Below are 27,553 nucleotides of genomic sequence, written 5' to 3' on the forward strand. Positions count from 1 at the left end.
AGGAAATACAGCTTTCCCCCCATTTCACTTTATTCCATACTTCAAATTTAGAATAGGAGTTGAGTGGGGAAGAAGAAGAATGTTCTCAGGACTGCGTTATGAGTACTTGGGGGGAGAGAAGCAAAGTCACGATAAAACAATTTCTGCTCTTAGAAATGGTATTTTCAGACTCAATGCTGGCTCAGTTAACACTGGGTGGGGCACAAAAAACTAGTGGAAATTGTAGGCAAAGCTCCTTTGTGCTAATTTTAAGTACTGTGGAATGGATAGTCGCATTTAAAATGTGTCCTTGCATTTAACCTGTCTACAGTCACTGTTCGCACTGTAGAAACAGATGCTGCTGGCAGAAGGGGAAAAATACAGAATCCTCTTGTAAAGGTCTGATGGCAAAGTCCCAGCATTGCTGTATTAGACATCTTTGTGCAAAGAACAGCTGGAAAAAGTAAAGTCTGCTAAGGTTCACTTGGCTGCAACAAGAGCGCTAGGTCAACTGACCTATTTTATGTGTTTTTTTTCATAGGCACCATGCATGATTTGCCTGCTCTGTTTTCATCTGTGGAACAAACGAGGACTACAATTAACTCCCTGTCTGATACACTACCGTTGACTCGTGGCACTCTGATCCTTGCTCTGGAAGATAATTTCATTTTAGATGTAACGTGGGATTTCGTACGCAGATGCGGTCGCTCTTCCGTGAGCGTGAACGTGCGTGCGCTAGGCGGGAGGCAGCCTGGTTACAACGCAGCGCGCAACGCTGAACCTTGGGCGAGGTGGGTTCCGGGCCTTTCTTCCCGGAAAATCCTTTTACCCTGTGCTTTTCGAAAGTAAAATGTCATTAATGTAAACGCTTACAGGTACCCTGCAAGGAAGCACTAGATGAGATTGCGGCATCGCTGGCAAAGAGTAAAGCAAGCTTAGAAGTAAATCTTACCGGCTCCGCTGGAGCTCTGCCAGGTAAGGCGGGGAGAGATACGTTCTAAAAGGTGATGGAAATCAGGATAATCCAATACTAGTTTACACATCCCTTTAACTAATGCTGCAGTGTGGCTGTTAGTGGATAACCAGTGCTTTGATTTTAAAACCACAGCTGTATTTCAAATGTTAAAGAAAAGCAAGCCAGATTCCCAGCGGGTGCACAGGAGCGCTGCTTTCGGCGCCTCGTGCCCCCTCTCGTACATTAATCAGCCCCCCATTATGCCGCAGGGAAGCGCTTAAAGCTCAACCCAGAGCACGTTTGAGCACCTGCTGTTTGCATCAATTGCATATTTGCATTAATAATTTGCGTTATTGCAAAACTGATTCCTAGGGTGGCTTTCGAGGTCCCGGCAGGAATAGCGTTCATGCACGAAGCTCACGCGGAGGCGTTTTGGGGCGCAGGAAGGGTCCCGCCGGCGGGCGAGCGGGAGTCGCGGCCGCGCGCCCCTGCGTTCGCTGGCCGCGTTCGAGGCGGATGCTTCACGGAAAGCCCGTCGTCCGAGCCCCGCGGCTCAGGTGCGAACGTGCTCGATACGCAGGAAAAAAATAACTCAATGAAAAGTGATGAGCACGAAGCAAAGCGGGGCTGGGCGAAGGGCCCGGAGCAGCGGGGCGCCCAGGCGGGGCCCGGGGCCCGCAGCCGGTACGGGGCTGGGGGGGGGGAGGTGAGTTTTGGGGCCGATCAACGCTAGAAAGCTTTAAAAAAAAATGAAAAAAAAAATGTTTGGGCGGGGGTGGGGGGGCAGGATGCGGCTGCCCGCGGGGAAACCTCCCCTTCCCCGGGGCGGAGCGGGGCCTCCCTCCCTTCTTCCCTCCCTCCCTCCTTCCCTCCCTCCGTCGCCGGCTGCCGCCGCCGGAGCGGAACCGAAAGCGAAGGCGGCGCCGGGCGGGCGGCTCCGGGGCTGCGGCCCCGCCGGCGGCAGCGGCGCAGGTCGGCGCGGAGCGGCCTTTGCGCGGCCTTTGCGCGGCCTGGCCGGTAGCGGGGATTTTGGCGGCGGGAGGGGATTGGGGGGGGAGGGAGAGGGAGAGGGAAACCAAATCGGTGGCTTTGAATTTTCCCGTGCGGGGAGATTTTTCCCCGCCGCCGGCGGATGCTCGGGGCCGCCGCCCTCCCGCAGGTGCGCGGCCCCGGCAGGGGGGCAGGAGGAGGAGGAGGAGGAGGAAGGTGCGGGCGAGGGAGGGAGGGCCGAGGCTGCGGGCGAGGCTGCCGCGGGCGTTGCTGCGGCCGGGAGGCCCCGGCGCCGCGTTTCGCCTCCCCCCCCCCCCCCCCCCCCCCCGGGCCGGCGGCTGGGGCCGCTTTGGAGGCTCCGCGCTGAGAAGGGCCAAACTCAGCTCCCGGGGGGGCTGCAGCGGGTCGGGCAGGCCGGCGAGCCGGGCGGCCCGGCCGCGGCCTTGAGCGGGCGGCGGGCGCGGCGCGGCTCGGCTCGGCTCGGCACGGCGCGGCTCGGCTCGGCTCGGCTCGGCCGCAGCCGGGCCGGGGCCCCTGCGGGAGCTGCCGGCGGCCTGGGGCTGCCGCTGCCTTTCGGGGTAGTTACTACACGTCGCTTAAGCAGTATCAGACGCTGCTGCCAAACGCAGAGGGCCTGCTGTTCAGCTTCCCGCCGCTGTAACGCGGCGAGGTACTATAATGCTTCCCCCCCCCCGCCTTTTTTTCTCCTCTTTTTTAATTCTTTCCGCGTTGTTTTGGACGAGCTGGGCGGTGGAGGAAGGCTTTCGCGCTTCCCCGGGAGGCAGCGGGGACGGGAGCAGCGGCGCGGGCTGCTCCTGTTATTTTGGGTGTCCTCCGACTTCCAGGGAAGCTGCCGAGAGAATTTGTTTCCATCAGAAGTCGGGCGTGGAGGCAGACAGTCACGGCAGTGACTGATACCTTTCCGACAGGGCCGGGAGGGACGGGGCGGCGCGAGATTGATGGTGCCGCCGCCGGTGACCGCCGAAAGCAAACTGGCGGCGGGTCTCTGCCCGGCAGCCGCCGAGAACCAGTAACTGATGCCAAAATCCGCTCGTCCTCAGCAAGGACCGCGCTCCGAGTGCCGGGGACGCTGCAAAACCCGTCCCTGAAAGCCTCGCGCGAGCGGGGAGGGCCGGCGGCCCGGGAAACGGGGCGACCGTCGCGGCGGCACTGCTCCTTCGGGATCACCGCGCCGAGAAACGCCCGCAGAAGGAGCGGGCGGAATCGAAGCCCCGGGAGGAAACGGGGGGCTGACGAGCCAGAAGGGCCTTTCGGGGGCTGGAAGGGCGAACGGGAGCACGCCAGCGGGGAGAGGCTGCCCGCAGCGTTTTCCGTTTTAATACCCCTCTCCGCCCCGGGTTAGCGGCGAGGCCGGTTGCTCGGGTAGTCCTGCCGCAGCGGGCGCGGGCTGTGCGTGCCTTGCGGCTGCCTTTCCTGAGGATTTGGTGCGCTTTCTGCTTTGAAGACAAGACCAAAGGGATCTGGGACCCGAACGCGCCCGTTTCCCTCCCATGACGGTCAGGGTGCGCCGGTAAAGCCGGAGCCCCCCAAACGCTGTTTCACCTCCTGGGTTTCTTGCTCCCGCTGCAGCTTTTTCCTGTGGCGGTGGCTGCTGTCGCTCTCCTCCTCGGCGTCCCGCGTGCTTCCCGAGGGAGAGCCGGTCCCTCGCCGCGCGGCCGGGCCGCGGAAGGTACCGCGCGGGCTCCTGGCCATACCCGCACGCCCTCCGGAGCCGGAGGGGCTCGCTCGGTGACGGGAGCTCTGGAAAGGCGATTGCTGCGAAACCTCATTCTCAGCCCCTTCGCTCGCGCGGAACGGGGAAAAAAAACCCAAATTCAAAGCCAGCCTCTCTTGCACAGTGACAGTGCCTGGCCAGTCCCCCACCCCAAGCCGTCCCGGTGGCGCTCGGATGACTTCCAGCCTGGCCGCCGAGCCGAGCCGCGGGCAGCCTGCTCGAGTTAATCAGCCCGGAGGCGCTTATCCCGGCCGAGCCGATTAAGCGGCGGCGGCCGGGGCGCGCTCGGCTCCCGAACGGCATGAGGCGCGGCGGGGCGTCCGGCGGTCGGGCACCCGCGTGGGAGCGGGTTTCGCCCCGCGCCGGCTGCGGGGCGGATCTGTGCTGCCAGCCCTGCCTCTTCCAGAGGCGGCTCCGTGCAGCCCCTCGCCCGGCGGGTGGGCGCGCGCCGGGGAGGCCGCCGTCCCCGCAGCCCTTCTGCCGCCGCTTCTCGCGCCGGGACCATCCCGCGGCGCTTCCTTTTTTGGTGCTTTTCCCACCGCGCCGCCGAGCTTTACGGCGAGGGCCCGGCATTCGGGCTCCATCCCTGGTTCGCGGGGCAGCTATTTATATCCGCTGGCGCGGGGCCCAAAACCGCCGGCCGCCAACGGAGAGCAGCCTCCGGAGCCGTCCGCCCCCGGGAGCGGGGGGCAAAGCCGCTCGCTCGCGTTAACGCGTGCTCCTGAACGAGCCCCGCGTCCGCGCCGGCCCCGCGCCCGCCCGCCTCTGCTGCCGCGGGGGCTTTGCAGCCGCCGGGCTGCCGTGCGCCGGGCAGGCTCGCGCGCGGTGGCTCCCGTCCCGGGTTTTGCAGCGTCGGGTGAGGCTTTGCCAGCGCCCGCCGGGTTATTTCTCTTTGTTTATTTTATTTTTCTTGGTGTTTTCCTTTTTTTTTGTTTTGTTTTTATATTTGACATGTCATTTTTGCCCCACTGATTCGGAGCAGCGATGCTCGAGGAACAACGCCTTGGACGTTTTCTGCGCGGGTCTAATTTTAAACAGCCGCCTCGCTGAGTTGTGGGAGCGACACGCAGGAAAACGAGATAAATCTTTATTCCGAGGTGCTGGATCTGGGCCGTGCGTTTCGGGATTTTTTTTTTTTTTTTTTTTTTTTTTTCCTATTTGGCTCTGTGGCAACTTGTCAACCTAGAAATTAAAAATAAACCGGTGCCGCAGGAGGGAAGAGCGATAGCGCCTCGTCGCGGGAGCCGCGGCCGGGTTGGGGCCGGCGCTCGGGGAGCGCGGTGGCGCCCAGGACCTGGCGGGCAGAGCTCACGCCGGGACCCGACGCAGCGGGATTCGCGCCGCCGCCGCCTTCCCTTTTGTCGCTAACGGGCTTCTCCTTCGTTCCAGGCTTCAGGAGCCGGCTTTGCCCCGCGCCCGGCAGACGGAGCGACGCAGCATCGATCCATCCGGCGCCGGATCCTGCGCCCGCCTCCTGGTAAGCGGCTCCGGGCTCCCGTTTGGGCCGGGGGTGCCGTTTCCTTAGCGCGGGTGGTGCCGGCGCTGTCGCCTCGCGGTGATTAATCCGAGGTGGCGGTGGCGGGGGGGGAGATATATCTGCGACAAGGGTGCCGGGTCTCGGCGCGCTGCGGGGGCTGACGGCGCGCTGTGTTCGCAGCCCCCATGGCGCGGCCCCGGCGGCGGGGACGAGGCCGGCGCCCGCACCGTGCCGTCCCGCGTCCCCGGCAGCTCGCTCGCCCGGCAGCCCCTCTGCCGTGACGCTCCCGGCCCCGCCATGGAGGAGCCCGACGGCACCCGGCGCCCGGGGGCGCCCGACGGCCTCCCCGAGGAGGCGCGGGAGCCGCGGGCGAAGCTCGGCCTCTCCGGCCGCAAGCTCTCGCTGCAGGAGCGCCCGCAGCCCGCCCGCTCGCCCGCCGGCGCCGAGGCCGCCCCCGAGCGCTTCATCTACCCGTCGCTGCCCTACTCGCCGGTGACGTCCCCGCACGCCTCCCCGCGGCTGCCCCGCCGGCCCACGGTGGAGTCCAACCGCGTCTCCATCACCGGCTTGCAGGTGAGGGCTGGGGGGGGGAGAGGTTTCTCTGGCTTCCCCGCGGGCTTTTCTCTCGAGCAGCATTGCTTTTAGCTCGTTTTATCTATCTATCTGTCTATCTATTTATTTATTTTGCACGATGTTTAATTCTTCTGGGGATCATCTTTGCAGCAGGGCGTTCTGCAAGCTCCGAAGGGGGTTCGGCCCGAGCAGCAGAGGGTTTTGGGGACGGTCAGCCTGGAGATGGGTCGCTCGCTGCCGGGGTAGTGCTAAGCTTGCTTTGGCCCGTTACTTCCCTCCCACTGCCACACTTTGCGCTGCCGTTCCGCCCCCGCGGACGGCGTTGCCTGCCGTGACTTTAACGCTGCTCGCTGCTCGTTAGCTATCTGCGGAGTGCCGAAGGGCGGTCGTTTACCGCTAATGAAGTCAAACCCTTCCGGCCCCAGCCGGCCTTGTTCCTCGCTGTCCCGCCGAGTGCTTGACCGCAGAGCGGAGCGGCGTGTTCGTGGTTCGCAGGGAAAGTTTTGCCCGTGATTTAACGGGCTCCAGCGTCACCGTTTGCCTCCAGTGGGGCCGCTGACGCTCCCGGCACTCGCTGCGCTGCGGACGGCTCCTGCCTGGGCGCGAAAGCAAGCAAACGCGTCGGTGGCGGGTTATGCGGCTCGCGCCCGACTCGCCCCTTGCTCCCTTCGCAGGACTGCGTGCAGCTCAACCAGTACAAGCTCAAGGACGAGATCGGAAAGGTGAATGTTCCCCTGCTTCGGTGCCGGACGGGGATGCGGGGCGCAGGCGCCGTTGGGGTGCTCCTGCCCCACTGCAGCAAGCCCCGCGGTGCTTTCAGGCTCCCTAGGGTCGGGCCCGTTGTAATTATTATTGTTTTTGGTTCCCTTCCACCCTCCCTTGAGCGAAATGGGGTATTCCCCCTTTCCCCCTTGTCCCCCTCCGGTCCTGGAGGAGCCCCGCGCCCACGGCTCGCGTCTCTCCCCGCAGGGCTCCTACGGTGTCGTGAAGCTGGCCTACAACGAGGACGACAACACCTACTATGTGAGTGCTGCCGGCGCCGGGCCCCGAGCCCCACGGTCGGCGCCGGTGGGCCCCGCGAGCCGGCCTCACTGGCTCCTGGGCTGTCTTGCAGGCAATGAAGGTCCTCTCCAAGAAGAAGCTGATGAGACAAGCGGGCTTCCCCCGTAAGTGGGGGCGGGAGGCCGGGGCACATCCACTTTGATATCTTTTCCCCCTTTTCCTGCCTGAAATCAGACCTGTTCTCGCTCCTGTTGCCTCCCGAGGAGGGTTTGGGTGCTTGAGTGCCAGAGCGGGGCTCCTCGGGCCTTTCCCAGCCCCGGGCACGGAGGTGGTTGCTTTTAGTACCCTGCTGCTTCGTTACCTCTCGTGCCAGTGGCAGAAAAACCCCTCTTTGCCCTTTCCCGCAGGCCGCCCGCCTCCCCGCGGCGCCAAGGCCGCCTCCGAAGGCTGCGTGCAACCCAAAGGGCCCATCGAGCAGGTCTACCAAGAGATTGCCATCCTGAAGAAGCTAGACCACCCCAACGTGGTGAAGCTGGTGGAGGTGAGCGGCAGTCGGCCATCGCGGGGGAGCGATGTCCGTTTTCTTGAAATGGTCTTTTTTCCCCCTCCCTCCACCCGAAAGAGAACTTTATTTTCCTCCCTGAAAGAGAACTGCAGAAATACTGCGATTCCTTTGAAGAAGCAGAAAAGTTCAGATTAGTTTTGAGGAGGAAATGATGTCCCGAAGGTTTCTGCAGAAGGGAGAGAGACCACGGGTCGGCTCTGGGTAGCCTCCACGTTGCTTAGGGCTGGCGGGTACAAAGACCCTTAGAGGTCATTGGATATTGAATTTTGAAATTAAAATGCTGCTAGCCGGGTTTCTAAAGGCGAGTGACTGCAAGGGAGATGGCAGGCCGCGAAGCAGAGCCCTTGGCCGGGCTCTTAGAGAAATGGGGGAGCTTCCAGGACGGGGCTGGTGCCCGGGAGCCTTTGGGTACCCCAGGGCAGGTGGCACCACCTCCTCCTCTTCCTCTCCTTCCTCGTCCTCGCAGCCTGCCCTCGTACAACGGGCAGCCTCACTCCAGGCAGCTCTTGTCGACTGCTTGTTCCTGCCGTGTGCCTGAATAATTACAGCAGATGACGTGGGTCTGCACGTGCGAGGTGCTGGGTTTGCTCTGATTTCCTGCCATCCCACCTTCACCTGCCTACCTGAAGCCGTATCCTGGGACCCCGATTCACATAGCTTCCGGGGGGGCTTGGGGCAGAACTGGGACAAATAAATCACGACGGCTCACCCGCAAGGCGGTCGTTTCTTTTTCCTGCTTTCGTTCCATCCCGTTGTCTCTTGTTGCGGCAGGTGCTGGATGACCCCAGCGAGGACCACCTGTACATGGGTAAGCGAGCCGCCCCGGCCGGCGCCCGCGGTGCCGCCGGCGTCCCGGCACCGCCGTCCGTGTTCGGATTGCGCTAAGCGGGGGGCAGGCAGTGCCTTCAGGGCCGAGGATTTCAGCGTGCTCCGAGCGCGGGTTTTATGTTGGTGGCACAGCCAAACCCTGGGGTTTGGTGTGCACCAGGGAGGGAGCCTGTTTCGCCTTGCTGACAGTGGGTAGCTAGGAAGGCAGCTGGCAACATCCCCTTCAAAGTGCTGCTGGGAAAAGTGCAAAAAAAGCTTTTTGGGCAAATAGTATTGTAAGGCACATAAGATCCTTTCGATGTCTGAGCTTACTTCATGCGTGGCTCTTCTAATTGGAGACAGAAGCATCCCAAATTGTGCGTGCCTAGCATAAGATAGCATCTCCTTTTTTGTTAATGTATTATTTTCATAATTTAATGCTAAAAATATTTGCTTGTGTGCTGGGACTTGGCTGGGGGAAGCCCTAACCCACACGTAATCGCCTTCTCCTTTGCGTTTCAGTGTTTGAGCTGGTGAAGCAAGGGTAAGCATTGAATTCCAGACCCAGACCCGTTGAAGCGAGACAGGTTTGTACGCAGCAGGTCGCCATCCCCTGAAGCCAAATGCGGAGGTGCCAGGGAAGAGGCTGATGCCGGGTTTCCCGCCGGGGCTCGGGCAGCTTCTCCGCTGCCTGTTTCCACCGCGGCACGGCTGATGAACAGCGCAGGCGGTGACCGGTGGCTGCGGGTAGCTGCGTGCGGGGAATAGGCAGCGCGGTGCTTTGAGACGCTCTCGCATCTTGCGCCGCCACCCTCCGTGCCCCTAAACCTGCCCCCGGCTGCTCCCGGCGTTTTGGAGAGGGGAGGGGACGGCCGAGCCCTGCCTGCGTGGGAACCCCCCGGGCACGCTCGACGTGGCGGCTGCCTGCTGTTGTCCCCCGTCGCCGGGAACCCCCAAAGCCCTCGGACCTTGCGCGGCGCCTCCGGAGGCGACACGAGCTCCGCTCTCCCTCTGTCGCCTTTGCAGGCCCGTGATGGAAATCCCAACCTTGAAACCTCTCACCGAAGATAAGGCTCGCTTCTACTTTCAGGACCTCATCAAGGGCATTGAATACTGTGAGTGTCTGGGCACACAGCGTGGCGTTTGACGGCGCGTTGCACGGCTTTGCAGCGGCGCCGTTGCGAGCTGCGGCTGTCGAGCTCCTCGGTGCTCCTGTGGTTGCAGTGCACTATCAGAAGATTATCCACCGGGACATTAAACCTTCCAACCTCCTCGTTGGGGAAGACGGGCACGTCAAGATCGCCGACTTCGGCGTGAGCAACGAGTTCAAGGGTGCTGACGCCCTCCTCACCAACACGGTGGGCACCCCGGCGTTCATGGCACCGGAGACGCTCTCGGAAACCAGGAAAATCTTCTCTGGGAAGGTATTTAATTGCGACGTGGGGATTTTTGTAATTACCTTCCTTGCACGTGCTTTGTCTCCTGTTCCCAGGCTGACTGTGCTTTCTTCTCCCCAAAGGCTTTGGATGTCTGGGCCATGGGAATCACGCTTTACTGCTTCGTGTTTGGGCAGGTAAGGGGCACTATTTTTCATTTCGTTCCCTGCAGACCCGCCGCGGGTGTTCGCCTGGCTGCCCAGCCGCCCCCTTTCTTAACAGACATTGTTGCTTTCTGCGTTGCTCTTTGTTTTTGCCACTAGTGTCCTTTTATGGATGAAAGGATCCTGAGTTTACACAATAAAATCAAGACTCAAACCTTGGAGTTCCCAGACCAGTAAGTACACACACACGCACCAAAAAAAAAAAAAAAAAAAGAAAAAAAAAGTCCAAAAAACCCCCAAAGCCCCCTCAGCCCTTCCTTTGAAGCTGCCGAGAGCTGTTTTCTCGGAGGCTGCCCCAGCGAGGCTGGCCCTGTTGGCCCTCTTGGCCCTGTTGTGGTTTTGTAAAACTCAGCCCGTGAGGCCTGCTCTCGGCCCTGGAAAACTCCCTTTGCGTTGGACACGAAGACGACGCCTGTTGGTTTGCCGTTGTCGAAGAAAGAGTAGTTTCAATTGCAGAAATATTTGAGCAAATTAATTCACCTTTTTACTCGCTGGCTCCTGGCCAGGGGTGGATTCGATGCCCATCCAGGCGGGAAGGGGCTTTGCTCCCGGGGCGCTCGGGGAGGGACGGGGAGCGGACGGGCGCCCTCCCCGCGACTCCTCTTCCCCCTCTCTCCTTTCCCAAGGCCGGAAGTTACAGACTTCTTGAAGGATTTGATTACGCGGATGCTGGACAAAAACCCCGAATCGAGGATTTCGGTCCCAGAAATCAAGGTACTGGCGCGAAGCCCCGGTGTTAGCCGCGGCGTCCCACCTCTCGGGTTCTCCTCGCTCGGCTTTTTCGGGAGTCGCTGCGATCCCTGCAGGCTAGGTGCTCCCTCCCTGCGTGGCCCGAGGCAGGTAAGTCCCGGTTCCTTTCCCCCCCTCCTGGACCTTCTCAGCTTTGGGACCTTTGGTGCCTACAGAAGCGCAAGGCTAAAGGAAAACCCCTGAGTACAGTATTTCCTCTGCTACCAGGAAAGTACTGTGCAACAGCCTTTCGCAGGAGATTTCTGGTCCTCCGCCCCTGCGGGACGCTGGAAGGGGCGAGAAGCTGAGAAAATGGAGACGAAGGTAGGGGGAAAGGATTGCGGGGGACTTGCTGAATCCTTTTGCGTTCCTCCTGCGACGGCCAAGGACTCCAGGTGTGTGGGCGAGGGCGGAGAGGGGCGTCCCGCCGCCTCCCGCCGACCGATCCCTCCCGGCCGAGGCTAGGGCTCGCTGCGCTCCCCCCGCTGCCGCCCGCGCGTCCGATCGGGAACGAGTCGCTGCTGCCTCGGGGAAAAGGAGGGGGGAGGTTCGGAGGGGGGTTTCGCTCACCCTCCTGGGGACCAGGGAGGGGTCCAGACGAGACCGGCGCTCGGCCGAAGCCCGGGAATCTCCCACCAGTGTCCGGCGCCACCAGCTCGGCGAGGGCGTGCGCTCGTCGCTGCGTTTGTCTCGTTTTAATTACGAAAAAGAGGAAATCGTCCCTGAACAGGCTGTGTTATTAATTGAAGTTACACCCCTGGGCGACCAAGAACGGCGCGGAGCTGCTGCCCACGGAGGACGAGAACTGCACGCTGGTCGAGGTGACGGAGGAGGAGGTGGAGAACTCGGTCAAGCACATCCCCAGCCTGGCCACCGTGGTGAGCACGAGGCCGCCCCGCGCCGGCCGCCCCGGCTTTCGCCCTCGCCCGCTGCGGCGACACTCCTCCGGCCCCGGGGCTGCCAGGCCGGGGAGGGGGTGTTCAGAGCGGACGCGGAGCCAGTGCTGCTTCCCTGCTGTGTTTTTCCGGCGGTCGGCAGCTGGGAACCTCCGGAGCGGAGGTTCCCGTGGGTGCCCACGAGCCCCCGTACCGTGAGGAACGGGGAGGCCCAGCCCCAGGGCCCTGCTGCGGTGCTGTCGGCCTCGGGCGACAGTGGTGAGCTTCCCAGCTTGTCAAATAAGTGTGTTTTGCTGCTTAAAACTGCGGCCGGAGCAGCGGTTTTTCTCCTTGCCCAGGTGGTTCTCGCTGCTCCCAGCAGCTCTGGTACCCAGGCGGGTGCAGGGCGGAGCGGGGACAGCCGCAGCGCTCGCTCTGGTCCCAGAAATCTCACGCTGCCGTTGGAGCTTTGTAACTTTGCGTTTTGGGGCCAATGCTAGACAAACTGCCAATTTTCCGGGTTGGTTTTGGTAAACATTAAAGCAAAATGGTGTTCGTTCCTTCCCTTCTCCCCGTCCCTTTCCTATGAACTCTTCTTTCAGGTAATCTCAAGCAACTGCAAAATTGCAGTTGCAGAATTCAGTAATTGGCAAAACCTGCTTCCTGTGGGAGAAAACCTGCCCACGCTTCCGTTTTGTTCTCCTTTCCACCTCTCGCATCCAACGTGACAGTCGTTTGCGTGTTCGGCTGCTGCGTTTTGAGTTTTTGGATGAGGATGCCGGTTTTCTGTACGAAGCAGCTGGACAGTTGTAAACGTCCTCTTTATTTATTTGTTTTTTCCAAAAGGAAACTTTGCTGTGTTTGCAGTAGTTTCCTGAACTAGTTGGGCAGTAGCTCGAGATGCTCCTGCTGCCCTTGAAGGAAAGGGGCCTCGGGCGAGCAGCAGCCCCCCGGCAGTCCCCAATCTGGTCTTGCAGATCCTGGTTAAAACGATGATCAGGAAGCGATCGTTTGGGAACCCCTTCGAGGGCAGCAAGCGAGAGGAGCGGTCGCTGTCTGCGCCCGGGAACCTGCTGACGTAAGTGCCTTCGTCTCGGCGCGGCCCCGGAGGGGCAGGGATTGCCGCCGAGCAGCCTTTGCTGCGCGCGGGTCCGCGCTTCGCTGGGCACCGTCCCGAGCTCGGGACGGAAGGCGGTTTGGACGGATCGGTCCACGGAAACGGTCGTGGCGGTTTCTCGGCACGGCGATCCGGCGTCGCCGGAGCCCGGAGTTGCTCTTCTCTCCCCGCGGTGCCCTGGGGACGCTCCTGGCGCTGGCCTCCCCGCCGTGGTGGAGCGCGGGCGGCTGCTCAGGCTGGATTTTTCTCTCCTTGCGCCGCAGGGAGGGAGGTTGGCAAAGGGCCTTTCCGCTCGAGGACAACGGCTGCTCCTCAGGCTCATCCAGGGGCTGCTAACGGCTCACATAAATGCAAATAAATAAGTGTATAGAGCAAATGAGCTCTCCCCAGCCTGCCGTCACCCTCCGTTTCTCGCAGAGCAGCGTATTCCTGCACTGGGGCACTCGCTCCTAACAAGGCCTTATTTATAGGCTGGGAGTGAACTCGGATTCCCACTGAAGCTGGTGGTGACTGGTGAAATTCCTGTCTTTGCCGCTGCCAGGCCTCCCCCGGCGTTTCCGTGCTCGTGGCTGCACAGGGCAGCGACGGGCTGCGGTAGCTCCTTTTGCTGCCGGGCGGGTGGTCGGGTCAGCACCCAAACAGCCGGCGGGACGCGGCCGCTTCACTGGGGACCAGTCCTTTGTACAACATTGTGCTGCAAAAACAGGATCCAGAGTCCTTGCGGGTGAAACCAAACCCCTCCTCGGGCTGCACCGCAGCGTTGCTTGCTCTTTTTCTTTTCTTTTTTCTCTTTCTTTTTCCCCTCTGCCCCCCTGCCTGGGCTGCATAAGGCTTTGCGGGCCGGATGCACCGGGGGCCGATGGCCTTCGCCGTCCTGGTGAATCAGCCTGCGTCGCTTCTCCGGGCTCGGGGTGAAGGCTGCAGTTTGGATTCTGGTTTCTGCCGTTGTCTTGCAAAGGGTTGAATGGAAATTTCTTGGATGATTTTTCTTTTTTCCCCTTCCTCCTCCCCCCAATGCCTTTAATTCCCCACAGTAATCAAAACACTCGCTGGGTCTCTTAATCCTGGGCCCGTGCGCCACGCCAGAAGCGACCCTTGCGGCGAGAGGCTACGTGGCACAGCTCCGAGCACTGCTGCTGGCCTCCGCTGCTTGCTCTTTTGCCTGCTAAGGAGCATGTTTATTTTATTAAAATGCTCCCCAAGTTGAATAGCATCAACTTAAGTGGCTCGGCTGCATAACGCATTGGATCCTGGTCTTCTCCACAGCCAAGGCTTTAGTCCATCCAAGCAACCAAATCCTCTCAAATCCCCTTGGAGAGTGGATTTATACGAGGTATTTTCCACCCGGATGTTCACTGGGTTAAATGCGCGTCTCTGCAGGGGGATTGAATAAGACGTTAGGAAATACTAATGAAATTCCTTCTTCCGAGTTACTGAGCCAGGGTTGGGTGGTATCTTGGCCTCTGGAAGCTCGCCTTGCCCAGGGGTGCCTTGTCCTCAATACGTGTGACTCCTGGTACCGTCAGACTGTACCTACAACTTGCAGCGTGGGATTGCTTCCAAAATACACAAAACACACAATTGCCGTGTCAGAACAGCAATTTCTAGTGTTACGTTTCTGGAGAGGGATCATGATATTTACCAAGCTGAAGTTAGCCAGGTCCCTTTCAAAACGAATCCCTTCACCGTTTCCCACCCTCTCCCGTACCGCAGCCTCCACGTGAGGCTCTTCCCTGGGCGTTAGCCCGGTCTCTGCAAGGTGGCATCGCTGCTTCTCGCCGGTGTTCCTGAATTACCCCGTGGTCGTTACGATGCTGATTCCTCCCTGGTCTGTGCTGTCACAGCTATTTAGCGCTGCGGTGCCTGAAGGAACGGGCTTGTGATGGTGCTATGGATTCCAGCAGAACTCTAGTTGGTGTTTGGTCCTTTTCCCTGCTCATAAAATGATGTGTTGGGAACCCAAATACACCTTTCTGCTCCTCCTTACCCTAGCCCAAGAAAAGGATTGCTGGCAAAGAGACTAACATGTTTTATTTCCTTCTAAAGCAGGAAGCAAGGCAGCGAGGACAACCTGAGGTGCAATGACCTGCCTAACGTGGGAGAGGAGGAAGTTCTTTCATGAGCAGCAACGTTGTGGTTCTGTTGAGCAACGCGGTCTGGGGCGCTTTCTAAAGCGTGCAGCCGAGGATGATGGCTATTAACAGAGCCTACACCGAACACAGCATGACGTGGCGCTATTTCCGTATAATGCTGGATGTAGAGCTTACATAGCAGCATGTTGTAAGACATCCGACTACAGTACTTGTCATAAACATTGAACATCTCCGATTGCTTGGACTGCTGACTTATCGCGGGAAGGGTGCTGGCGGAGACGCGAAAGGTGAGCTATGGTGAGCAGCAACAGTGCTTTGCAAAAAAAAAAAAAAAAGCAGACAGAATGCAGTTGAGACTGCTTTTACATGGTTTTAATGCCAAATAATTCACAGGGACTATTGCCAGCGTCCCGGGGGGGTTGTGTGCCCATCTTACACGCTGTATGGGCATACACAGAAGTGTGAAGCTTTTGCAAAGTGGCATACACAACAGTAAAACTACACTTATGCACTTTTGAGAGTTCACGACCTACTGGAAATGTTGTTGCATCTTTTCTTGTTGTTCTGTTTTTGTTTTAAATTGACACATTTTTAACTGCATGGGAACAAAGCAAAAAAAACCCCACTTCTTCAGCTTTTTTAAGGATGCCTACCTTTGTGAGCCAACTTGTATTAAATAGCGTCTCTGGGACGTTCAGAAAGTAATGCTAGTTACAGTGTTTGAGGATGCCACTTTTCCTAAGGTCCTGATGTTGGTAAGACTAGAGATTCACAAGTTAAGTATTCAGTGTACGAAAGGAAAAGGTAGTTAAGGGCTTAAGTTCGGTCTGAACTTTTCTTTTGCTGCGGGCGTATAAGTGAAAGATGGTGTTTAGCTGAATGCCTGTTTTGAACAGCAGAGGAAGCACTAAAAAAAGTTTGTTTCTGAATCTTTTACTTGACCTAGATGCGTATATTGTTAAATATAAAATTCAGGGTAAAATCCTTCACTTCCATGTACATTACATGGTTTACTACAATTAAAAATAATACAATACTTACGCTATTTTTTAAGTGTAGACTTAGGGCTTGCTTAGAATTCTTAACAAAATACTTAGATTAGCTAGTAATTTTGAAAGAAATTTTTCTTTTCCAAACTCTTAATTTCGATTTTTGGGGCCAATGCTATGTATTTTTTGCAAGTTTGTTACCAGTAGTTTGTGAATGCTTGTGGATCAAGGGCTTGTTAACTGAACTTAGTAAATTTAGTGTATACCTAATACGTGGCGTGTTTCTTATGAAGAGTTCTTTCACCTTCAGTCAGATTACTCTGATTACCTTGTGGTGCTTGTAAAACCTCAGTAACACGTCGCAGGACGGACTCTGGCGTCTCGGCTCGCTTTCACAGGTTCTTTGCGCTTTGCAAAGGGCGGACTGTAGCGGAGCTGGCTGCGCGGCACGGTGCGAGTGAGGAGAGGAGTCACGGTAAGCGCAGTTGTGGACGGAGGGAAGGAAAAGATTTGGCTTCTCAGTCCTGCTACTGCTGAGGTTGTCACCTTGAACGAGGCACGTAGAATGGCTTTGCACCTGTACGATGGGGACGAGTCAAATGTCCCAGCTTTGTGAGGGACTGGCAAGGCCCAAGATCCGAGTGTTTTCCGTAACGGTGAGATTTCTGCCTACCAGCTCTGGCCGCAGCTGCCCCGTTGTAGGCTTTTAGGAAGCGGCTTGTTACATTGCCATCCTCAATTTTGTGCACAGCAACAGAGCGCTGATGTTCTCAGTCCTGCTACAGTCAGCTCTGACCCACAACTCCTAGTCACGCCAGGCCTCTGTTAAAGCCTGGCCGGTGTTAAGAAGTGCACAGGTGCCTGCACAAACTGGCCCTTGTTCAGGAGGGCCCCTGCATCTTTTGATCACATGAAGCAATGCTTCCCCTAGATTTCATTTTATTACCAAAAATTTGTACTGCTAGCCTTTCTCCAAAGCCAGTGACTACAGCTTCTGCAGAGGTTCATGGTTTAGGAGCAGCACTATGGAGTTTGAAGCCATGAGACGCACGATTTTCCTCCCAGTTTGGTCTGAGGCTATGCCAAAGCTCTGCATCTTCAGACAGAGGAAAACCAAACACGTAACAGATGTCAGCACTGCTACTGCTGCATATGTTCCCCCCACCCTAAACCTGCCCCTCCCCCCCCCCAAAGCAAGACCTTTTTATTGTGGAAATACTTGATTGAGAATGGTCAGTTTTGTTCTGTGGCCTTGTTCTGGGGGGAAGAAAATCTGACTGCTTATAGCCATTGCAGAGTGATATGTGGCATGTCTTTTGTTCAAAGTGAGTGTGCTGTAGAGATGCTTAGTGCTATATTATCTCCATTTTTGTGATTTGGCAAGTGCCTAGCAAGGTGGTTTAAACTTACCAAACAGGCTTGCTAGGTACAATGCAGCTTCTAAACAGACTAACCTATCCCAGGTCCTAGATGCCCAACCACATGGTGACTGGGCTTCAGCTATTAGTACGGATCAGTGTCTTAAGGCCAAAGTAGTGGGCTCGGTTCATGAGCATCCCAAAGCTCAGCACTTCCTTAAAACACACCTCAAAACGACCATCTGTTAGTGCCAGCTCCAGTAAAGCTGCAGCCAAATGCATGTTTCTGAATGAAATTTGATGTAGATTTCCTTGTTGATTAGTTCTATGAAAGTATAAACCTTGGATGTGCGAGAAAGATCTCTTTATCTAAATGCATGACCTGTTAGAGAAGCTGTACTGTATATACAAATCTGCTCAGTTCTGTATCTGCTGTTTAGTAGTGAAGCTAGTTTTTTTCCTTATAGTGAAGATTTTGCTTGTGCCTTGGAACTGGGTTACAGCTTGATTTTCCCCAATTCCCTTACTTTTAAGTAAGCCCAGTGCTAACTATGGTTACTGCTGGGTCCTAAGCCTTTTTTTTTGGCTCTGAAAGCACATGGGAAAGTGCTAAGGGGAAAACAGGCCTCTTGTCTCGAGTAGTTTTTCTTGGTGGACCCCCTAGTCTCTATCAGGCAATTGATCTATTTCTAAGGTCCTGAAACTATTGCAGGTTTTTATACTGTTTTGTTTAATGACCAAGGCTTGTGTTTCATTCCTACCCCTTTATTATGCATTTAACTTTATCAGGTGTATCAAGTTTAAATACTGTGTATTTATCACTTTTAAATTATATTACCTAAGGAAAAAAAGTGTTTTCCACACAGCTGTTCAAGCTTCTCTGTACAAGTTGAAATAAACAACATGCAACCAAACCCTGAGTTAGTGTATCAAGTGGAGCCATTATCTTATTTTACCAGTCTTTATCAAACTATAGGAGTTTGCTTTCTGGAAGGCGGTGTGGGGGTAGCTGACAGCACCTTCCACTGCTGCTGTAATCTGGTGTGTTACTGTTATTGGGGAATCACAGCCTAGGAAGCAACCGCAATGGCTCTAGCCATAGCAAAATTGAAATCGAGACAGTCGCACTCGCATCCTAGAGAGCTCGCTCTTGGAAAAGCGCTGTTTTGAGTTGTTACTCTCACCTTAGTGCTCAGCAACCTGGGGCAGATGGTATCAAGATAAAGAACGAAATAAAACTGCTCCAGGGTACTAGGTACTGCTGCAGCATCTCCCCTAGCGCTACTGGAAAACAGTAGCAAAATGCCAGTCAGGATGACTGAGGTCTGCAATAGCTCCCAGAGCTCTGTAATACTGGAAAAGATTCAGAAAAAGGAAGAACTGTTCTTTGCAAGTCAGTGCTCTCACTGGAGAAGCTCAGGGTCACCAGAAGACAGCAGTCAACAGATGCACTTAAGGCAAACTGAGCAAGCACATTAAACAGCCAGATAGAGGGTCTGGAGGTGAAAAGTCCCTCAGTACCAAGATATGGAAGGGATGCCAGGGAATGTACTAACCTTTGGCTAAGACAGTGCTGGCCCCCAGTTTCCCTTGGGTAGAGTTTTAACTCACAGGAACGTCTTCCAATACAACAGACACAGATAAAGTGAACTGCCTGTCCTGCAAACAGACACAACCTTTGGACACGTCAGTCAGGAGAACAGGTGGAGCAGATGCCTTAGGTGTCACACAGCGCTGTTGCTGAGAGTCGAGAGGCAAAGCTGAATGCAGCACTGGCGTCGATGATAGCTCACTAGTAAGAGTTTCTGCCTGTATAAAGTGAAGGTAGTTAACTGGCTCTAATCCTTATGGGGAAGAAAAGAAACTTGCAGGCCTCCAAGATAGCTCATAGAGGGTAGTACTTTACTTTAAATTTGACTTTCATTTTTAATAGTAACATAAAAACGGTCAAACTAGGGAGAAAAAAAAATTGTAACAAGTAAGCCAGTCACCTAAAGCCCTTCACTGTCATAGCACAATAAAAATGGACACTACTACATCTCAGTTTGTGGCCACTGGAGCCTGAAAACACAATCAAATGGTGCAGTCTTAGCTAAACATCCTGATCTTAACAGTGAGGAAAAGTGATTCGATAACAGCAAGGCGCTCCTCTCCTAAGACTAGGCCACACCCAGCAGGGGCGACGTACCAGGGGCCAAGGAAGAATCTGTATCTGTTAAGGGCTTCACAGCTTTCTGGTACCAGGGAACTTGGAGAAAAGAGGATTGTTGAAATGACTGTGACAGAGCAGTCCCTGGCCCAGGCTTAGCTTGTGCAGAGGCGTGGCACAGAAGCACAATCCCCCGCATGTGCTTTGCTCAATTACCCTGGAAAGACAGCAGACAGAAAGCAGGTTCAGTTCCTCTTTTTGGGTGTAGGCTCTGGCCAGCAAAGGTGATGAGCAGTGAATAGGATCTGTTGTTCCCTTTCCTCTTCCCAAAAAAAGGGGGAGGGTGTCTTCTAGCAGGTTCAGAGTAACATTCACAGCAGCAGTTCACATTCAGCAGTTGGTGCTGCAGCAGCAGGAGGTTAGGAGTTTGTTCCATATGTCTCACTGCCACCCTGTAAGAATTAGAGATTAGTTCTCTGCTAGAAACTGTGCCTAAGCAGCCTCAAAGCCTGTTTTACCTGGAGAGACCCGGCTTAGATAGACTGCTAGAAAACTGGTGTCTTCCCCCCACATACACCCTTCTCTCACCTAAAACCTCTCTGTACAGGGAATCTGCTCTCATGCAGTTGGGCTCAGACCTCACATCGCCAGTTCCAAAAGGCCTTTTGATTCACCGTCTCCCACTACCCATGGGATTGCAGGGCAGAGCTCTACCCTCAGCCCCAGCCAAAAACCCCCACAAGGGGCAAGGAGGCCAAAATCCCTCTCCTGCCCAAAAGGATCATTTAGCTCCTTAAGGGAGGAGCCAGAGAATACCAGCACATTTCATGGCTTTTTTTTAGGGCAGCATGAGCCCCTGCAAAGACCAAGCAGGAAGGATTTGATGGGGACAGAATAGTTGTCTACAGTATGCAGGAGAAAACTGCCAAGAACTGCAACCCAGAAGAGGGGTTCAGTGGGAGTGTGACAAGTTCTTGTGAACATACACTTCCCTCTTCAGGAGTGGTTACCCGGGAGACGAGACTATTTCTTTCTAGTGCTTTTCCCCTCTACAGTTTGAGGTAGAAATGAGCTCCTCTGAGGAAGACAAAATTTCCTCAGAGCTGAGGTACAAACTCCATGTTTGCTGTCAACTTCACACATCCTGTTTCAGAGAATTCCTCCCGAGTTAGAGGAGCAAGCAAATTTGACTTCACTCTGCCTTCGTGCTGCTTACCAGTTCATAATCCTCCACATATTTGTATTTCTTCTCTCGATAGAAATATCTCTTCTTCATGCAATACAGGACAACAATGTCACATAGAACGGTTGCCTAAGTTTAAAAATAATGTTAAGAGAAAGAGCCTAACATGTACTGATCCTCAGAACTGAGGCACCAGTTCAGAATTCAGTCCAAGTGCAGACAATGTCACTTACCACACCAAACAGCGCTAAGCCCGAGCCAATGTTAATCATTGTAGGAATTATGTCAAATTTTCCTGCCTAGAAGATAGTTAGAGGTGAATGGGTATTTTTTTAGCATCTCTGAAAGCCCTTAACCCAAGACCACTAGGAATGGAGCTGCCCTACCTTTCCAAACACTATGATATCAAAGCGGATGCCATAAGCTTTGGCAAGTGTCCGTGATTCAGTGCCATTCTGATCCCTGTAGTATTTTGCAAACCTGAAGAAAAGGTGGGTCAAAGCTTAGCTGGGAATTTCAAGGTTGCTTAAGTGAGCCTCATGCAATACCCAGGTGCGTCTCCCATCCCAGGAGAATGGGCTCAATATGTATACTTCCAGAGTCAAGCCACAAATGATGGAGATTACATGCCAGCGAGCACATTTAAGGAAAAAGCCCAGAACAGGCTAGCTTAAGACAGCCACTAGCATCAGCCAAGTCAGGAGACTTCTGAAGTGTAGGAGGGGAACAAGTTAGCTTTAGCAGGGAAGGGGAAGGACAGAGGGGAGAAAAGCAGCTACACATTAGCCTCGGCTTTCTCGGACAGGGGCAGGCTTGAGGCTGCAGGAGTGCAGGCAGCCACGAGAGGGCAGGGCCAGGAGCAGGCAGCGAGGCAGCAGCAGCACCGCAGTCAAAGGCAGCTCCTTGACCTGCACAAGGTGACTCTCAGGCAAATGATGGGGAAAAGGGAACAGAACAAATAAGTGAGATCAGACTTACTCCGTCATATGGTTGACTAAGCCAGGAGGAAGCAGAGAAAAGAGTGGAAGAAGAGAAGAGTGATTGGTATGGGGCTGCAGAATTAGCAAGAGCACCTTAGAGCCTGCACCAGCCAGGCTACCACCTCCTCCAGCTCCTCCCGCCTGTCTGAGCACAGCACCACCCTCACAGCCTCAGCATGCCGACACCCACACCTGCAGACCTGACACCTACCAAACACACCCTTGTCCTGTCAGCTTTCTCGTGACAGCAGTCTCCCACCACATCCTGAAATAATCCACCTTGGTTCATGTTTAAAGGAGGGATTGTGCAGACCCAAGATCACAGCCCTGGATGGCAGTAAAATCTCACAAGTTCCACCAAAAGACATTCCCTGTGCTAACTGAGAGTCTGTTATTTTAGAAACATGCATAGCCCTGCACCTTTCCTCCTCACAAGGAGGACTGTGACTAGTCCGTATTATTACGGCTCTGAGCCTCTGATGCAGCGAAGTACCCGGCTCTGCACTTGCTGTAACCATCCGTACTGGGCAGAGCTTATATTGTGGTGCTGTATGCCTACAGGATACTCCTAGTGCAGATTTGGTCTTCAACTGACAGACCCACTTTCTATAGTGGTTAGTGGAGAGTTTTTCCTCTTTTTTTTTTTTTTTTTAACATACGGAGGAAGGCCCCTCACTCTCCCACCCTTACGCATTCCGCCCTCAAGGACTGCCCTATCAGTACAGCTCCAAACGATCGGTTCTCACACTGAGATGCCACAGGAGGCCGACCTGACAGCGACTAGGTGCTGATGCAAGTATGACTCAGGCAATCTGATGCAATCGGTGGAACTTCACTGACCTCCCCCTCTGCTGTTACTTATACACAGTGAGGACCTGACATGCTTTAAGTTTTACAGTATCAAAGAAACTCCCCAAGTAATATACCTCCAAGGTGAGGACCTGATCAGGTCAGAAAAGGGCAGGCAACCTATATCACAGTCCTAGTGGTAGACTGAGCCACTTTCCACAGTCACATTACCTGAAGTTGTATCCAGGTGACACAGTGTGGGCAGAGTCCTTGCTGTCAAGGCGACGGAAGGAGTACCTTGGCACACAGTGGGAAGCAGCTCTGTCAAGGTTGCAGTCCCAGTTGATCTGCAGCCCCATGACTCCACCCTGCAGAGCAGAAGAGAGGAGAGCAGAACGTGAGCAAGAGAGTCCAAGTGTCTGGCTGGTCAGCCTAGCAGAAGGTTGCCTGCTGACCAGGATGCCAATTTACCAGCTAATGTCATGGGCCCAGTCAAATGCTCTTCCTCCATACCACAGGAAGTCTTTACTTTGCACTTATCCCCATCCAAATCAGCCAACGCCAAACATTTGAAGTAGAACTTACTCCAGCCCTTCAGCCAGAGCTGCTCTCCCTTTTGCAGCCACTCTATGTACTGTGGCTAATGCCACCAGGCACAGGGGACCACCACCTACCGCTCCTCTTCTACACAGCAAAGCCCTGAAAGAAGAATCTGCCAAATACCTCCACAGCCATTTCTTGGAAGTTCTGCCCCGCAGCTTCAACTATTTTCCCTAAACGAAAGATAGGGCAAAAGGGATCTGTCTGGGAGTCATAGATGCAGTTCTTGAGGTAGGTGGAGTTGATAGTGGGGAGGATGTTTCGCCTACAAGGGAACAGAGAGAGCGAGCGAGAGAGCTGTCACAGCTTCTTCCTACTTCTCTAGCTCCCCTTGACTTGATGAGCCCAGATAGTGCTGCGCCTCACACACTACTTACTTGCTGAAGTTGAACTTAGGATACCAAATGTTGTTCTTCACTAGAATGGTAAAGTTCTCAGCTTCTTGTAGGAATGCTGGCCTGCAAAACAACAAGGAGGTAGGAAACTTTCACTCCTGTCTTCACAAACTACATGACACTGCAGCAATATCCCAGTGTGGACAGTTACTCTCCCGACTGAAAAGGCATTTGTCCAGTACTCATGCTCTGTACAGATATAGAACAGGATACTCTAAGCTCCAGGGAAGCTGGATGACAAACTAGCCAGGCTTTAATCCTATGCTTACTAAAGTGACTGCAGAGGCAAACTTTTTAACACCGTGTAGCTCTGAATCACAGGTAATAGCTCTGCTAGGCAGTCCTTACTGCACAGCCATGGCTAGTGAACAGGCATCACTCAGCACCAGTGAAGATGAAGTTTGATTCAACTGCTCAGTGTTACTCATCTGGCCTGATGAAACTGTCTCCCACCATGTTAGTGAGTCACATATCTCACCTAGCTGTGCCCATAGCTGGCTTCAAAAATCATGACCCACTGTGACTGCTCCTTCTCACAGGCAGTGAGAGCTCTTGTTTTTTCCCCCCACTCCCACACTTTTCCCCCTTGTGGCCCTGCTTAGTTTATCTATCACAATATCTACAGGGTATTCCATGATCACCTCTTCAGCTTTTCCCAGTTGGAGCCCATAGGGAAAAATATCAGTTGTAGCCTACCTGGCTGTTTACTACTGGCCTCTTCTTAGGAGGGCCAAGGCAGAGTACGAAGACAGGGCACTCACTTGGGTATATAAGAGTCATTCTCCACAGGGCACCATGCAAAGATCTCACAGGAACTGATGCTGCTGTTATATAATATACACTCCCCAGTCTGAATGCCTGGAAAGACATGAAAATGGAGGCACTAACAAGCAAAAAACAAAGAGGCAGTATTTGCCCTGTCATTCTCCTCACTGCATGCAGTGAGAGCAATCTGCTCAGAGGTAAAAGTGTCACTACTCAAGCCCCTCATTATCTTCCAGTGCAATTTGTTGCACGAGTTCAGAAAGAGGCATCGAGTTCTTTTCTGACTCAAATTGTCTATTATGCAGGTGAAATACTGCTTCATGGACTTGAGGTCCTGAAAAAGCCCTCCATTATTTGCTAACTCACCAAGCACTCATCTGTCCAGCATCTACCCAACTCAGCAGGAATCTAAGCCCATCTGTTCTCCCCTAGAAGAAAGATCTGGGGCCCCTTTTAAATTCTGAGATGAGGGAGCAAGCGGACTCAAATGAAACACAACTGCCTTCACAGAAGGGAAAGCATAGCCCAGAGATAGCACAACACTGACTGAAAGGAGCCCCTGCAGCAGGCTTCCTACCATTGCTGTGGGTGCCAACGTATCCTGGAGTACAGTCCTCCTTTGTTGTGCATATTGTTTTATCATCTGGAAGCTGGAGAAGAACAATAATTACCCTTAACTGAAAAAAAAAACAAAAAAAACCCCAAACCTCTTTCCCCCACACGCTCACTCACACAGATCGAGTAGATCCTTCTACAGCCAAGCACATCTTGTACCTACCTCAGGGCAGCGGCCTTGCGTCTGGTTCAGTGTGAGTATCACATTTGTCATGACAAACACAGTGTTTTCTCTCTGAACATGCAAAAGAAGAAGGAAATTTAAGAGTGATAATTTGCAAAAAATAATCAAAGTGCTGCCCTGACTGCCTTTGTTGACAGAGCCCTGACAAGCGGACTTGCTTTGGACAGCGTAGGTTTAACACCAAAGGAGCAGGTTCCCACTGTATCACCTAATACACTGATGCCAGCACCTTTGGGCAGAGGAAGGGGTGGGACTAGTAACCCCTTCTGTTCTCCTCTTTGGCCAGAGCTTCCTTATTAACACTGTGAAAGCAGAGATCATAGAGCTTCAGGAGCATCACAAGGCAGCAGCAGAAACAAGACCCAGCTGCAAGCTTGAGCCAAACACCCAATATATCTTAAAAACAAACAAACAAACAAACAAAAAAAAACTTCCCCAATATATCTATCAGAAATTTGACCAGTTTTGGTTTGTTTCTGCAGGGAGCACCACCTCCATTACTTTCAGATCCTTATGGTTGGAGATCTGTTGTTTGTTTTTGCAGCACTTATATCTGAATGCAATCATTTGGCCAAAACATGGCTAAACCTGTCACTTGTTTCTGCACCACATCTCACGTGGGCAGAGTGAACCGTGACTGGCAGCCTGGCCGTGCCTGCAAACGCTGAAGGCCACGTATTGTCTGTTCCACATAGATTCCCATAGAGACAACGTCAATCAGTAACTTAGAGCAACACTTCCTGTTCAGTTCCGCATCGAGTGACTTGCAGATTATTCCTACAGTTTCTGCCAGCAAGTTAACATTGAGCTGTTTGCTTTAGAGAGAAGTAGGAGAGAGGACATGTGGTTACTGTCACAGCTTTTTTCCCTGAAGCCTGCAATACTATCTCCCCTACACACACTCTCTCCTTAAAACAAGTTTCCCTTGGGAACTGCAAGATGCTCAGCCTGATCTGGGACAAAGCAAAGCTACTTCATTTGCTTTATCTTCTTGTATAAGGACCACACTGGAGCAGAAGCTGCTCCTGACCTCAGCAGACTTGGGCAAAGCAGTGGACTTTTGTTAGAAAACCCTCCTTCCGCACATGAAGGGGATTCATACCTGAGGAGGGATGACATAGTCAGCTACATCCCAGATCCTGGCTCCCAAGCCGGATGTGTTTGTCAGAGTTACTCCTTTCACCTTTGTGGTTATAGAACTGACCACAGAATCTGTTTCCTGGTAGCCCTTCTCCCACAGAAAGACCCAGCTGCAAGAGAAGAATTACAAGGGAAAAAAAAAAACAAGAAACAAAAAACATAAGCTATCCAGGTGGTAAGAATTTCTCCTTTTTCCCCTTGTCACTTAAAAGGGCCAGTCCAGAGAGTTTCACACTGTTTTCCTATGAAAGTGTCACAGGACCAGCAATCTCCCTGCTGATTTTTTCAGAGGGGTTTGGTACTGTTGATCTTCTTCCAACACTTCTTTCTTTTTTCCCCCTGAGGGTTTATAGTCCCAGCTTCTACAATACTGAGAGAGACCAAACTTTTGTAGGAGGAGAGAAATTTAGTTCTGATACTTCTCAAGAAAAACACACAAATACCTAAGAACTCAAAGAGAAAGCAAACACAGAGCCCAAGTCTAGAGTTTTAAATTTGATTTTAGGCCTGACTGGAAGCGGTTCATGTCTGGGTTCAGTCCCACAACTGCGCATGTCTCCTTTTCTTATACATTTAATGAATGAGAGGTAAGAGAAAAAGACAACACTCGACATAAACATTTCCTCCCAGCAAGAGGAGAGGAGCAAAGAGGTGAGAAAGCAATTCTGAACTCCCAGCATGACCAGTTATTGACCTTCCTAACTACACGGCTTAAAGTTAAATAATAAGCAGAGTTTGGAGGTTTCAACAGACATTTAGTGTAAAAGCTATACAATCACATCCTTTGCTGCCAGTGAAAGATTGATCTTTTTAGAAAGCATCTCAGGACAAGCGGAAATTAAGTTTAAATTTATAGCTTGCACAGATGTTTCATACTTTAACTAGATCAGCCCACAGGGAGAAGCCAGTAAAGGAGAAGGATGTTATACGCAGCAAAGCCTTCGTTACCACGAGCAGCACCAATTTTCTCCTTGTTCACAGCGTTGGGACCGCAGGGGTAACTCCACCAGTACTAACCGGCAGCCTCTTTCGATCCCAAACGTCATGAATAAACAACAAGCTGTCCCACCGCTCGGTGGTCAGCTCTTTCTTCATGAAGTTAAGAAAACATTTTTTGGATATTACAGGCTTTTTTTGGGGGGGGGGGAGTTGGTTGGGTTTTTTCAATTAAAACTTCCTCCTGTACCCACTTTTACCCTTCTCACACTGACGACTTTTGACTTGATTTGAAGCAGCACCTCCGAGGGGGTCCCCGAGCGCCCCGGCGGGCGCTTCGCCCAGCGCAGGCCCCGCTGCTGCCCGCCAGAGACGAAGCGCCGGCCGGTCCCCGGGGCTCCGCGAGCCGTTCCTGCGGGTGAAATGCTGCCGACATCTTTTTTGTCCAAGGAACGTCCCCCTTCCCCGCGGATACGCAGCCCCCGGCAGGTGTTTTCTTTGCTGGTGAGGAGGCACCGCCGAGGACGCGCGGCCCCGAGGAGCCGCCACGTCGCGGCGTCGCCTTCCCGCGCCCTCCCGCTGCCCCGGGGCAGCGCCGCCGCGGAGGGGCTGCGGGCGCCGGCGGGGCGGGGCGGGCGGGCGCCCCTGAGGCGAGGCGGAGCGGCGCGGCCCGCCGCGCTCACCCGATCACGTAGGCGAGGATGGCGAGCTGCACCAGGCGGTTGACGAGCCCCACTTTGCGGCTCCGGATCAGCACGATGCGGGGGGTGTCGTACTCGAAGAGGAAGCTGTGGAAAGCGCCGCAGGACACCATGGCGGCGGCGGCAAGGAGGGAGGGAGGGAGGAAGGAGCGAGCGCCGCCGCCGCCTCCCGCCCCGCCGGCCTCCCGCCTCCCGCCGCCACAGCGCGCCGAGCCGCCCTCGGGCCCTGCGCGGCGGCGAGGCTGGACGTGCCGGGAACGGGGTTAGAGGAA

The 27,553-nt window shown here is 54.4% G+C and overlaps 2 protein-coding genes across 4 annotated transcripts; one reads left to right on the forward strand and one right to left on the reverse strand.

Moving 5' to 3' along the window:
• The first annotated feature begins 1,826 nt into the window (after positions 1-1,826).
• Positions 1,827-17,758, forward strand: CAMKK2 (calcium/calmodulin dependent protein kinase kinase 2). Of its 2 annotated transcripts, XM_062590270.1 has the most exons (19): positions 1,844-1,906; positions 4,642-4,756; positions 5,049-5,136; positions 5,317-5,709; positions 6,384-6,431; positions 6,679-6,732; positions 6,824-6,875; positions 7,119-7,252; positions 8,048-8,084; positions 8,606-8,627; positions 9,110-9,198; positions 9,308-9,507; positions 9,603-9,656; positions 9,783-9,856; positions 10,310-10,397; positions 10,641-10,736; positions 11,162-11,290; positions 12,265-12,365; positions 14,451-17,758. In XM_062590270.1, exons 4-19 carry the CDS (start codon positions 5,434-5,436, stop codon positions 14,524-14,526), a joined length of 1,530 nt encoding a protein of 509 aa, XP_062446254.1. In that variant the 5' UTR covers positions 1,844-1,906; positions 4,642-4,756; positions 5,049-5,136; positions 5,317-5,433; the 3' UTR covers positions 14,527-17,758. The 2 variants fall into 2 exon arrangements, with proteins under 2 accessions (XP_062446255.1, XP_062446254.1); XM_062590271.1 differs by lacking the exon at positions 4,642-4,756 and having other exon boundaries at positions 1,827-1,906; positions 14,454-17,758.
• Positions 17,759-18,172: 414 nt separating this feature from the next.
• P2RX4 (purinergic receptor P2X 4) lies at positions 18,173-27,397 on the reverse strand. 2 transcript variants are annotated; one of them, XM_062589832.1, is made up of 13 exons: positions 27,264-27,397; positions 25,607-25,754; positions 24,484-24,555; positions 24,283-24,355; positions 23,702-23,798; positions 22,923-23,003; positions 22,669-22,810; positions 22,177-22,313; positions 21,368-21,421; positions 20,563-20,656; positions 20,410-20,475; positions 20,210-20,305; positions 18,173-19,445 (listed from the first exon to the last, which is right to left on the reverse strand). In XM_062589832.1, the coding sequence occupies exons 1-13, from the start codon at positions 27,392-27,394 to the stop codon at positions 19,413-19,415; spliced, it is 1,224 nt and encodes a 407-aa protein (XP_062445816.1). In that variant the 5' UTR covers positions 27,395-27,397; the 3' UTR covers positions 18,173-19,412. The 2 variants fall into 2 exon arrangements, with proteins under 2 accessions (XP_062445816.1, XP_062445817.1); XM_062589833.1 differs by lacking the exon at positions 21,368-21,421.
• Between the last annotated feature and the right edge of the window lie 156 nt (positions 27,398-27,553).

This window comes from Rhea pennata, chromosome 17 (assembly GCF_028389875.1).
Source record: "Rhea pennata isolate bPtePen1 chromosome 17, bPtePen1.pri, whole genome shotgun sequence".
Classification (NCBI taxonomy): Eukaryota; Metazoa; Chordata; class Aves; order Rheiformes; family Rheidae; genus Rhea; species Rhea pennata.

Excerpts from the sequence above, each read along its gene's own strand:
- CAMKK2 (XM_062590270.1), top strand. The coding sequence starts at position 5,434 with ATGGAGGAGCCCGACGGCACCCGGCGCCCGGGGGCGCCCGACGGCCTC. Across the intron at positions 9,508-9,602 it reads GGAAAATCTTCTCTGGGAAG|GCTTTGGATGTCTGGGCCAT; the intron begins GTATTTAATTGC and ends TTCTCCCCAAAG. Across the intron at positions 12,366-14,450 it reads GCGCCCGGGAACCTGCTGAC|CAGGAAGCAAGGCAGCGAGG; the intron begins GTAAGTGCCTTC and ends TTCCTTCTAAAG.
- P2RX4 (XM_062589832.1), bottom strand. The coding sequence starts at position 27,394 with ATGGTGTCCTGCGGCGCTTTCCACAGCTTCCTCTTCGAGTACGACACC. Across the intron at positions 23,004-23,701 it reads AATGACTCTTATATACCCAA|GCCAGCATTCCTACAAGAAG; the intron begins GTGAGTGCCCTG and ends GTTGTTTTGCAG. Across the intron at positions 20,476-20,562 it reads ATATCATAGTGTTTGGAAAG|GCAGGAAAATTTGACATAAT; the intron begins GTAGGGCAGCTC and ends ACTATCTTCTAG.